This window comes from Rhynchophorus ferrugineus, unplaced genomic scaffold (genome assembly GCF_030347505.1).
Source record: "Rhynchophorus ferrugineus isolate W39M unplaced genomic scaffold, kcgeb_rfMv2 rfM5, whole genome shotgun sequence".
NCBI lineage: Eukaryota > Metazoa > Arthropoda > Insecta > Coleoptera > Curculionidae > Rhynchophorus > Rhynchophorus ferrugineus.
Genome location: NW_027472584.1, coordinates 18314074 through 18327721, shown reverse-complemented (window position 1 = coordinate 18327721; position 13648 = coordinate 18314074). Strand labels below are relative to the sequence as shown.

At 29.5% G+C, this 13648-nt stretch overlaps 1 protein-coding gene across 2 annotated transcripts in view; it reads left to right on the top strand.

Annotated features, from left to right (window-relative positions):
• The first annotated feature begins 3536 nt into the window (after positions 1-3536).
• Positions 3537-13648, top strand: part of LOC143197039 (guanine nucleotide exchange factor DBS) — a 45847-nt gene continuing 35735 nt past the window's right edge. For both annotated transcript variants that reach the window (XR_013005912.1, XM_076405090.1), the window contains exon 1: positions 3537-3823. Coding sequence is in view for 1 of the 2 variants with exons in the window: in XM_076405090.1 (XP_076261205.1) it covers positions 3691-3823 (133 nt within the window). In the remaining variant the exon portion in view is untranslated. The remainder of the gene's footprint in view (positions 3824-13648) is intronic.

Sequence of the window (13648 nt, the reverse complement as noted above, 5' to 3'; positions counted from 1 at the left end):
ATGCAATAATCACGAAAAAACGTCCCTTTAATTATATAAAATTATAATATATATAATAGTACACTATAATATGTTTGAAATCATTTTATAGTCCTGATATTAAATAAATTATGCTTAAACCATTAATGATGTTTTAAATAAGCAAATATTAACAGTTATGGGGCTGTGCCAGTGACTCCAATATACAAGTGATTGAAATATGCTAAAAAATTGCAGAAATATATTCTAAATACCCCTTGGTATGTTCGTGTTTGTGACTTCCATCTCGACCTAGAAATTGAGATAGTCAGAGACACTATGAAAATATCTGCCTGTTTCCACTAAATAAAGTTCCAAAATCAATTTCACACGGAAGCGTCCAGACTTCTAAATGTACATAAAGTCATTAGACGACTGAAACAGAAAACAAACTTATAAATTTACTAATGTCCAAACACTAATTGATTGAGAGAAAAATATCTTTGTTATAGTGATTTGTTAGTATGTTAAAACATATAAAAATTAATTGTAAGCTGTTATTAACCCTAGCGTGTTCATAAATAAATTAAAAAAATTAAAAATAAAATTTTCTAGATTTATTTTAGATTTATTAGCCAAAACTTTTAATTTAACTTCTAAACATAACTATGTAAATATACTAATTGATAAACATGGATGCACTCTACAAAATATATTTCTTAATTATTGACGCTGGTATCTTATCAACATTCGCTTTAGAATACCGACATTTCCAAATTTAAGAAAAATCATGTTATCGATCCAACTAGCTTGACAATATATTTACATAAATATTATTTGTATTTACAGTTATGTTGATTTCGTCATAAAACATAATTAATGTTTTGTATTTGTTTTTGAATTTTAATTGGTAAGATTATAAATAGGTTATAACTGATTAAACGATTGAAGAAAACATCATTCACTATTTTCTTCACTTTAATTTATCTCCCTTTCTCAAAATTTTCTATTGAAATTGTTAAATAAATTAAATACTTTCCTGTATATCAATAAAACATTATTTTAACATTGTTATGACCTTGTTTGACATTTGTCAATAATGACACTTTTTACTGCAATATCTTAAAACACTTAAAACTAACGTTTTGAAATTAAAAAATTATATGAAGCCACTCCTGTCATTTCAAAGCATCTAAGCTATGTCTGAAAATTCTTCAAACTAACAAATTTGCTTTGCAATAAAATAGCATCATTTAACTGCCGAAGGAATATGCATCGCTTAGTTTTTAAACATTAACTTGATGTTTCTGTAAATTAACGGTTTTTTTATTTTAATACCATACTAAAATATATATTAAATAAATTGTTTTCTAAACGTAGATATATCACCGTGTAAAGCAAATATATAACAATTTAAAAAAACGTTTTTATAACGAACATAGATCAATTCTTATCTTTTATCCTTCACCTCTAATGCCTACCAAAATATTTTAATTGAAAACAAAATTTTATCGTGCCTTTTAGCACGGGAATCATTTGACACCTTTATCACAACATAAAATTAGCTAAAAATATTGCTAAAACCTTTCATAGTATATAATAATTAACATCAAAACGTTCATTATATAATATATTATAGAGATAAAAATATAATAAATATTTAAAATAGATTTCTTTTATCTTTAATCTAACGTATGTAATTTATTTGATACTAATACAAAAATAGTAATACACATGTGTTTATCGTGATTTAACTGAAATATTACAAAATAAAAAAATTAAACAAACTTGACAATTAAATTGTTCATGTAACATTAACATATTTTAATCAAAATAAAATGATCAATTATATAATTACTAGTTCCATAAATGCATTGCATTTTTTTAATTTATAAAATTTATATAAAATCCTAAACAAAATTTTTCAACAAAATGTTCAGTGTTTGTATGGAACTTTGGTTCCCTTGGTGATTTTAATCATGATTAAAATACTATATATTTTATATTTATAACATATCTTCTATCTGAGTAGTTATTTAAACACAGAAAAATGCATATATAATCTCAATTTGTCTATATCAAATATTATAATACCCAAGTGTTAAATAATATCAAAAATATATCCAAGAAAAACATCATATCTGCCGTAACTAATTAATAAACTTAATAACTATATCTCGTTAAGCCGTTTCGAAGACACATAGATTAACTAATATTAAAAGAATATTATAAGAAATTACTTATAATTATCTAGCCATTTATAGACAACCCAAAAAACGTGTCAACTAAAATATACCTGAATTTAGTTTTAAATCTCAGCATAAAAATATTTAAAAATATATTTTATCCCATACAAAATAGCAACGGTATAGTTAAATAGGTATTTAAAAATCAATACAGATTAAAATTAAGTTATAAAACTTAAAATATAGCAGCTGTAAAACGTGAGTTTTATTTAAATATATATATTACTATAAATAATTATCGATATAAAACTATAAATCAGCATTTTGTCAAGAATCAAGCATAAGTAATTTATTATATGTCCAGAATTAAAGCCATAAATAAAAAATATCCGTTAAAAAAATCGTGAATGATTTTTTTAACCTCCTCCTATCAGACAAAACAAAATCAAATATAGACTGGTTATTTTTAATCACCCACTAAGAGTAAGTGTTGGCGGGCAACCAACAATACACCTTGTGACATTTTTAGTATACCTTCGTCATTAGTGTATTTCACGATCCATTGGCGTAGAATAAGTTGGAATTTTATTTAATATGTTAATTTGTAGTTAATTATTGTATTAATGATATAGATAGCCGTGTTTAATAAGAGTGACCATGTTTGACAGAAAGATACGGACCTGCAATGAAAGAAATGTTGGATATGCATTCTTCTGATTTTTCGCTCATATCCACCAGGCCCTTATTAAGATGAAATTCACATTGCAGTTGATAAAAATAGAAAACAATGGTTATGTTAAATAGTCTACGGAAAAATCATATTTGGCTGGTTATTGAGTTTTATTTACATTGTATAAATACATCCGCTATTTTAGCAACCGTATTAAGATAATTTATAGTAGTAAAACTAAAAATATTTAGAGTGTTTCCTATTCAAAATATTTGAAGATATAAGATAATAATTCTTACGTTGAATTTACTTGTTTTATAAGTGTTTAAAATGCATAATAATATATTAAATCAATAATATAGTAATAAAACCAATATAATGGTTAATATTGATAAAACTATTTGATACATTGAGGAAATATGTGGAAATAGTTTTTTAAATATAGTAAAATTGGATTAAATGAAAACATGTGTGTCAATATTTTGTTGAACGATTATGTCTGACCGATGAAGAAACAAAGTATGTTATGACATAAACCAACAATAATATAAAAACATCTTTATAATAAAATGATATTTTCATAAAGTATCATTCATCATTCTTGACAACGGCTATTTGTCCGGTGTTAAACGCAGCGAAAACTCAAAGAACATTTTTATGAATACGTCTCTGGTTGCTGTCTCGGGCCGCGCATCCATACAGCAACGCCAAACTATCCGACCAGTGCCCTCTTCGGCTTTCTGGAGGCTCGATGTTGTCGCATAATGTGAGACCATGCTGAAACAGTGTTTTTGCGAACGACCGATGGGGAAAAAAGATGACACTTAATGTTCGTCTTGGTATGGTGAAGGTATTCGTCGACACAACCATTGAACCATGGCCGAATCTAGCTTGGAAAGCCAAATCGATTGTTTTTTGGAGCAATTTAAACGGAACGCCTCCAAAGCTATGGAGGACCGGGTCAGTTTGGAGAGGTCCAGAAGCTCCTACTTAGAAAATGATACTCCAGGTAGGAGATTCATCAACGTATTTAGATTTAGTCAAGCCGGTAGCACGGTTTAATACCGATATCTTCTTTTTATTCGTAACGCTTCGTTAACTTCAACCTGACACTTTTAAAGAAAATTAAACAATAGTGTAAAAACAATCTAAAATGTTATAAATATCGGAAAAATCTTAGGAACGATTCACAGAAATATAATTTATTATGCACCCTATTATTTTGCACCCTTAATACGGGAGCAAGTATTCAGGTAGAAAAAATGTACATCCAATACCAATCTAGAACTAGAGAAACTAATTTAATCTAATAAATCCAAAACCTTTACTTTTTTAAAGAATTATATGACAATTAAATTGTTTACACTTAAATTTTGTATATTAATTTGATTTTTGAATCATTTTTAACAGATTATCAAACATGACCTACCTCTTTTATTTCCTAAGATTATGGTAATTATTTAGGCCAAATTTTAATAAAAAAATAAGTCTCAAACAGTTTGGTACATGATAAAACATTTGCAAACATAAATAATATTACTGTTACTATTTTCTAGATCACTTAATTATTGAAATCAAACACAACCGCATCTAACGTTATTTTCAAAGAATCATAACATTAATAATAATAAATCCAATGTCGTAGGTTCTGTAAATCGAATTCATTGATATTCCTGAATATCATTCGTGAACATGTTAGCTATAAGACATCATTTGAATTTAGATATTTTTAATTTAAAACAGTGTGATGTTATATCCAACATATCTTCGAAATATTTTGATAATTACTTATTATATTACATCAGAGATAATTAAAAACGATGGCAGATTGTTGAATAAAACACATCTAGTTTACAACCTTGCGAAAACAATAATCTAGCCTCTTAATTTAATCATTGCTATAATAATGAGTAATATGTAGGAGTAGAACGGCAACTGGAAATGTAATTTTTTGATCGTAAATTTAATTTGCTCGAATTTGACATCGTTTCCCACCAATTCAACTTTTTTTTGTATATTTAAACAAACAAAATAAATGCAAATGTCCGTCATTACTAACAATATTAATAAATAGGAATGGAGCCTTGATAGCTAAAGAGTCTGTTATAACCTATAAATTGTAATTAATAATTTTGACAAGTAGCCAAAATGTTTTACTTTATTAAATATACATAACTACAGTTCTCAAACTAATAGAAGAAAAATTATCATTATTAAAACTTATGCTAAGAAATCTGTCTTAGGGTTATCAATATCGAAATTTTTTTTAATTAAAATGTTTTTTTTAACTTTCTACAAACTTTTAAAATATTTCTAATAAACATTTAAAACATTTAACTTATTTACTTAATAATAGGTACTTAATTTTAAAGGTTTGCTACTTTCTAAAATATTTAAACAATATTGTTATATTTTGCGTCGATATATCAATATTTTTATTTTTCCCTAAAAATATCGATATAGCTTTTGTAAAATACCTATTTTTTTCCTCGTTGTTCTAAAAAAAATTTCGTAATTATTTTTTCTTCAATATATCGATATTTTTTAAAAATATCGAAATCGATCTATCGAAATTTTTTTATATATCGATATAAACTATTGAATCAATATTTTAAATTCTTTATTTAAATATGGGGTATCCAAATTAGCGCCTAGATTTCAAAAATGCTGGAGTATAGGACCAAAAGAGATACTTAATAATACATAATAAAAATACCTATATCAATTTCTAATAACAAAAATTGAGATTTTCGGTTCGAAGACGACAACATTCAGTGTCGTTGAATAAACAAGTTGAAATAAAAGTTGAAAATCAATTTCAACTCTAAATAATTTACGAAAAGCGACTCCGACATACATTGACAATCCAGAGGAAAATATCTTGATTTATATTATTCTATTATTTTAAATATTTCCACGGGTAAACCTAAAGTTTAGAAACAAGACCTGAAGATCACAGAAACAGTGATTAAATACGCAATATTCATAATTAAAACCTGAATATACCTCAATATTGGATATTCAGTAATTTTGTTTCAGATTCAATTAGGGATGTTTAAATGACTATATTTCTTATTAAAACTTTTTTGAAACGATTTGTTTTTCTTTACTGTCGATCAGAAATTTTATTTTTGATATTTTTGAAGGTTTAATTAGAATCTCTAAAAAACATCTAAACACTTTAGTAAGTTATGAGATCTCAAATGTTACTTGTTGAAACTTTTTATACATTTTATAAACACACAAACATTTTCAACATTTTATCTTTTGCAAACAAACTAACAAATGATATTAAAAGCGGATGAAATTTCCGTTTTATTTGTTATTTTACATAATCAGTTTGACGTCATAGTGCCTTACCAAAAAAACTCTGATATACGATTATTTAAATTCTCTTATATTTAAATATATTTATTTTTCGCTAAACAAAAACGAATTCATTCAAGTTTATAAATAACTCTCGTTGGTACTATACTCACGCCATGTTTTGTACTACTTAAGTCATTTTACTGTACCAATCTAACCCTAATTTTAATATTAAACACTTCAATCTAATTTCTAGAAAATTACTTATTTAATAAATCATAGTAGGTCAGGCTTTTACGGCTATACCGAGCGGATAGAAAAATAATGACCTTCCAGGGTCATATGTATAAAAAAATATGTATCCCACTCGGATCCGCAGCCTACTTAGATTTTAAGGGTTGTTAGCACGAAATGGGACCAGACTGTATATATTACAATATATTTAACTTTTTTGTTATACAATATAACAACTTGATTAAAATCATTCGAAATACGAAAATATGGAGAAACTTCTATATCACTGAATGTGATCAATATATTCGCGAATTTTACGTCGGCTCCGAACCACGGTCCTCGGCATTAAGACTATCGACTGGCGAGTGACCAACTCACCCCAGAAGACATCCGGTCTTACCCAGCGTGGTTACTGACGTGATTGGGATCCTTGGATTTTCCTTGTCGGATTTCACATTCTTGTCTCGGACAATCACAAATATTAAACAATCACAAACATAAATTTACGACCATGCCCCAGTAGGATTCGAACCCGCGGCTATCGCAACAGTAGGAGGACTGTCCTGTTGCCTTTACCACTGCGCCACCAAGCCGGCTATATATATTTTTTAATTATTTATATGTTACATTTAATTATGTTAATTATGTATGTTCGCCGATTTCTCTGTCAATTGTGCACCGATTTTGAAAATTCTTTTTTTATTTGAAAGAGCGCATTTCCGAGGTGGTCCCATTGGAACCAAAATCAGAATGTGATGATGGAATCCAGGGAAATCCTCAAATTTCAAAGGCACGCGCAACGTTTTCACATATTTTTTTATCTATAATAATCAGATATTTGTGTATAAAATTATTGCTGAGCTGATGTCATGGAAAATCGGAAGTCGTTCAGTGCAAAAGCCATTCAGTTTGCTTTTTATGCACCACAAATATTGCAGGCAACTGCTTCTATGGTCAGAGAGTTCAGCTCTGATGCTGAGGTCGCGGGTTCGATTCCTGACGGGGACAGTAACTTTTTGTTCTAATTTAGTTAGAACATTTGTCAAATCACCTAGGCTATGTAGCGGACATCGGGGCTTGAAGCGTTCGTTATTTTCAATCATTGTTTCTTTATTCCCATTTTTCTTGATACGGACTGCACCTTTACTTGGCCTATCCATTGTAATACTTAATAAAATAAGTGCGTAATTTAATGAGTAAATATCTGACTCTAATAAGAGAAAAATATAATGTTTTTAACAAAAAAAATTGAACCGACTGAAATAAACAAAAACCATATTTAACCGATCTACTACATGAATTTTATATTTAACTATATACACACAATTTAGCTTAATACCTACCTAAACCTATTCATTATATTATTTTAACTACTACCAATTGATCAGTTTGAAGTCAGTGCCGAGCCCAAATGATACAAAAATATCCGGCTTGGTGGCGCAGTGGTAAAGGCGATAGGACGGTCCTCCTACTGTTGCGATAGCCGCGGGTTCGAATCCTGCTGGAGCATAGTTGTAAATTTATGTTTGTGATTGTTCTAGACAAGAGTGTAAAATCCGACAAGGAAAATGATCCCAGTCACGCCAGTAACCAGGCTGGATAAGACCGGATGTCTTCTGGGATGATTTCTAAAGTTGGTCACTTGCCAGTCGGCAGGCTTAATGCTGAGGACCGTGGTTCGGAGCCCACTTTAAACTTTAGGCCTATGATAAACCCATAGTTGGTAAAAGGAGACCTTAAAATATATTTAAAAAAATAATAATAATATAATTTTGTGACATTTACACAAAATTAAATTACAAACAAAACAAATCTAATTTGTTGCTCGTTTTTATTTCGTTATTGTAACGATTATTATGTACATATTGTATTTTATAATGTTTTTTTTTTGTATTAAAAATTTAAGTTTCAATATTTTTACATTTTAGTGAGTTCCTTATTTATTTTTTGAAGTCGGTTCAATTTTTTTGTTAAAAATATTTTATTAAAATCTATGGTTATTTCTGTAACATTACCCAATCAAAGTACCTTTTTAAACATTTGAGATAACATTCCTGAAAATCCATTTGAAATACCTACATGGAATTTTCTCTTAACTCAATAATGTTGGTGGGTAATGTTGTGGATACGAGATAAGATTGATATAATTACAACTTGGTTTCCTGAAATTCCTATATTATACATATTTTGGGACTATATATTCGAGGAGACGTTAAAATAAATTTGTATCAGTTAAGTTAAATAATAACACGTTATCATGATAAACAAATATAAATATTTGAATTAAAAGCATATACAACTAAAATAGTGCAATTCATCATCAGTTTTTTTCTAAACAACGACAAATATTGTGGACTGGAATATTGTTTGGTGAAGAAATTAACCGCCATTTTCTGAAAGATTTGCCTCTTTTATCAATCTTTAAATATAAAATATACCGTTCTCACCAGTTGCTTGATTCTGACGGTATGAAATAGTGCTCTGGGTTTATAACGGAGCTTGCTACAGTATCTTAAGATATGTTCTTGTACGTAACATTATATTATCAGTATGTTTTATAACTCGATGGTATAAGAAAAAATAAACATGTGAACATATGATAAAATATTTTAGATATATAAAAATAAATTTAAGGGGGTTAAACAATATTTTTACATATTTTAATGAAAAAGTTAAAAACCCAAAAAATGGTTGATGAAGGCTGATGAAGTTGGGAGTCTCAAAAATGGTGTCCTCGTTGACACGATTGCAATCTTCCCAGTACTCTGAAACCAAAGAAAAAACAAAATTCTTACTCTAGAAAAGTGCTGCTATTGTAGAAAAATTAAACGATTTTTTGACATATCCGATTGATTTTTTTAACAGTAAAAGACCAATTTTGTTATAGTTTTACTTTGATACGATAGAAGAATGTATACAGAAGCTTCACATACCATTTCAAGTAAATTCGGCTCAGTAGAACTTGTTAAGATATCTGGTCAACCGTCTCGAAAAAAATAGTTTCAAAAAATCGCGTTTAAAGTTTTGGATAAAATCATGCACAGTCTAAGTCTTACATTTTTTCAATCTGCTATTCCTGCTCCATACATTCGGCTTTCCTCTACTTAAAAAAAAACACTTTCTGAATTTCTGACCTCCTTTGAGCTTAGCGAAAACAAATTGTTATTCCCGTAAGAGTCATCTTCTTTAAAAAGGGAATGAAGCCTTAGTTAAAAATGCAAACTGCTATAAAAGTTGCAGTTTCAATTGCGTGAGCTCCAGCAAGTATATGTTCACTCATTATTATTTTGGGTTTCTGAACCTAAACATAAAAATACCATTTAAAGTACGAAAGGTTTTACGAGTGAACACGATATCAGGTAGATGGAGGATTGTTGGATACGTTCCGGCAGAGCCGGTTTATAAAATATAATATAATTTTAAAATAATTCAAATTTTGAAAATTTTTCTTAAGGGCGTATTAATCTTTGGAAATACAAAATATATTTGGAATATCAATTTCTTCAAATTTATAGAGTAGAATACCCCCTTAATACATTGATAATGTCTCTATAACACTCAAAGGTATCACCAAAATAAAACATACATATAACATTTGTATTATCTAGTGTTAAATAGGGGTTTTCAACTGAGACTGGTCGATGTTGGCTGCCTATGACGGCCAATTTGATTTGGCGGTGTTTAACATGTTGATTACTATATAACGACTGATGTCATCATCATGGAAATGCACACGATTCGGCAGCACGTCTAAATGATGAAGCTTTATTCACAAATGAGGCTTGAGACGCGTCAAAGAAACATCAGACTATAAAATTTGATAGACTTCACCTTAGCTACTTCTGTAGAAAATCCAACTGACCCAGAATCCCAAAGAAAGAACCACAAATAGGACTGTGCTGTCTATGAAACGATACCAACCCATACGATATTCACCAGGTGATCCAAAGTTACAATTGAAAACGATATTGTTGAAATTATCACCATCAACAGAGCGATGTTTTTTTTTGGCCTGAAACCGGGAAGGGGAATCCTGTTACGGTTACCTGGTCGGGGAGACCCGCAGGAATAAGCTAGTTACTGCGACTGGTTATGTGGAGACTGCCTCTGGGCTACCCACTAAACCCCACCCTATCAGCTGATCCAAGGACTAACTGATACTTCTTACTGTTAGTAAGGAGGGTGCCCATAACCGGTAACACCGTTAAAGGCACAAGGGCCAGGCAAGGAAATGGCGTCGTTATCACACCACGCAGCTTGAGGTACATGAGTTAATCGCTCGCCCTAAAGCCTAATCGCCGCTAAAGACTTGAAGACCTTCCACCTGGCTAGGTGAGATGTAATTTAAATAGACACTGGAGCCGTATAGAACGACTGATTGAACCAGCATCTTGTACAGGAGAAATTTTATTGAGAGGGGAAGCCTGCTGGCTCGGTTGAATACAACAAAACGATGATGAAACGTGGATGACAGTAAGACCATGCTACATACCACACAGCGAATGTTTTCATGGCCGATGTTGATGATATGGTTATCTCTCGGTAAAATAAAGTGTTCTTGGTCCGGATGGGGCCCCGCTATAGTTTTTCTTGCTTTCAACTGTCCTCTCAAGTACTTTGTTTAAACGAATTTCTGAAGAAAACGAGTTGATAAATTATAAAATTCTTTGTTTGAGAGGGATTAACTCCCAAGAAAATACATCGAAAGTTAGCAAAGGTTTATGGGAAGACTGCTTCTTCCATGCCAATTTTTAAAAAGTGGACAACTCAATTTAAACATCGAAGGTCTTTTAGTAACCACACCAGAAACAACTAAGACCACACAGAAACCAACAACAAAAGTCCATCCAAATAACTGATATCAGAAGAAAGGGTTGGAAACATCTTTCACACAGAGGCATGCGAAAGTTACGGATACTGTCAAAAAGAAATATTAAAAATTCTAAAATTTATCGAAAATAGTTTTTCGTGTATGTATCTCAAAATATACAAACGATTTTTTAGTCATTTTAAAAGGATAATAATGATGAAACCTCATCACGTCGTCTCGGTTCATTGCACCAAAAATGCATATTTATTTAGATATTAAAACAAGGGCTTAAATGACCACCGTTCTTTGCACTTCTACGAAACAATTAGACCATTAAATTGCTCCCTAACAAGAAGATTATTACATGAATTTAAATTGCAATGTCATAAGTGACTGTATACGGTATCATAAAACTAACAGATATAATGGACCAATATAAATTGCAACCACTTACGGTCTTTTATCATTCAATGGAGTAATAAATTGGTTTTGATACAAAATAGTTCAAACCTAACGACATAAAAATAGTTATTGTTGACAAAAAATCGCTTGTTATTAACTCTATTTGTATCTATGTCTGATCTAGTACCTCCTGAAGCAAGCAAAGCACGAAAATAATTACATTAATCTTGAACCATTCCTGATGTCCATATTTTAGATACATTTTAGGTATATCAGTGACTATATTTCATATAGAATAATCAATACACAGAAAAAGAGCAAGCATCGGCACAACAAAGAGTACAACACATATATGTCAAATTGTATCAACAATAAGAAGTAAATACTATTCCATATAGATCTCAGTTAAGGGTTAAGAATAATAACAAATCAGTATGGAATTGATTCAAAAACACGCAAATATAATAATAAAAATAATTAGGATTCATAAAGTTCAAGTAACTATAGTTGCGAATTTATTTAAAAATATGTCTTTATAAATTCAAGAATTTTTTCAAGAAAATTCTACACCATATTATTTTTCAAGGCATTGTCTATACCATTCTCCCTGTTTTCCTAGCATCATTGGAATGCCACGTTGAAACAATGACGCGCTTGTTAACGCTATACGAGAATCATAAAAATTCAGTCAGACTAGACTATTGGGCATCAGTCAGAAGTTATAATCAGTCGATACAATGTCTGATGAGTACAGCAGGTGTGATAGAACTATAACATAACTTTGTCTACTTTAATGACCGTTTATTGTTGAATTTTTCGCTCAAACGTAGTTTAAAAGTATCAAAACAAATAATATCATCCTTTATCGAGCGATATCCATCGCGGAAAAAAATATGGGTACTTCTTTCATCAATATCGATATTTCTTCGCAACAGCCGACATATGGATATTTAAAAAAACATCGATACTTCTTTTTAATTGTATCGATTTATAAAAAGTTCGATACTACTACTTCTAAAAAAGGTTTTAATATCGATATTTTGTTCAAAAAAATTGACAACAGGGAGAAATGATACTCTATCTTAAAATTATTGATATTTAAAAAAAATAATAATATTTTCGATACAATACTGTTTCGATTTCCTCAATAAGAAAACTAAAACCTGATGATAAAACATTAATATAAATATATTTTCCCAGATTTTGGATACAAACTAGAATTAATTACGATATCATCATTACAGTCCTAATAAATCAGCAAAAGAGCAATTTCATTTATTTTATTTTTATGAACTAATTACTACAAACATAATTAGATAGTTATAAATACCTAATAGTTTGGAAATTATCAGTCTAAAAAGTATTACACATAATTGCATAAAAATATCACAGTATCCTTAAAATATTAAATAACATACATTATAAAGAAACCCTATATTTAAGCTTTTGATTAGAACGGATTTGGAACTTATTGATGTATAATACCCTTAATATCTAATCAATTAAATCCAATAATAAAAAAACTCATAAAAGACAGCACTAAGTACTTTTAAATCAAGTCGGTTTAATATCAAAACAAGGAATGGTTGTTGTATATTTTTATTCGGCTTTTAATTAAACGAAAACAATTTAATTTTGACCATATTAATTTCGATTTAAAATGAAATACCATAGGATATAATTGATTAGACGTATGGTTAACGTGGAAGAACATGGATTGTATTTAAAAATCTCTCCAGTGGATGTAAAATCAGTTTATGTCTTCTGAGAATTTTCAACCTGTTCGAATTGCCAATATCACATGGCAACACTGTCACCAAGATCCACTTTATAAATATGCAACGATAAAGATAAATCTTTCTTCATACAAGAAACGTTTGTTCTGTTGGATATTTATAAATAATACAATAAATTTGAATGGCCAATTAATTGATTTAATATTGATATCGATTAATCAATTTAATATTTGAATGATATACGTGTATACACTTGTCTATAGAGATTTTTTTGTAATTACATTACTAGTGAATTGTGAGGATTTTTGTAATTTGTAATCGCTAATGGCCTGATCATTGATGAGAG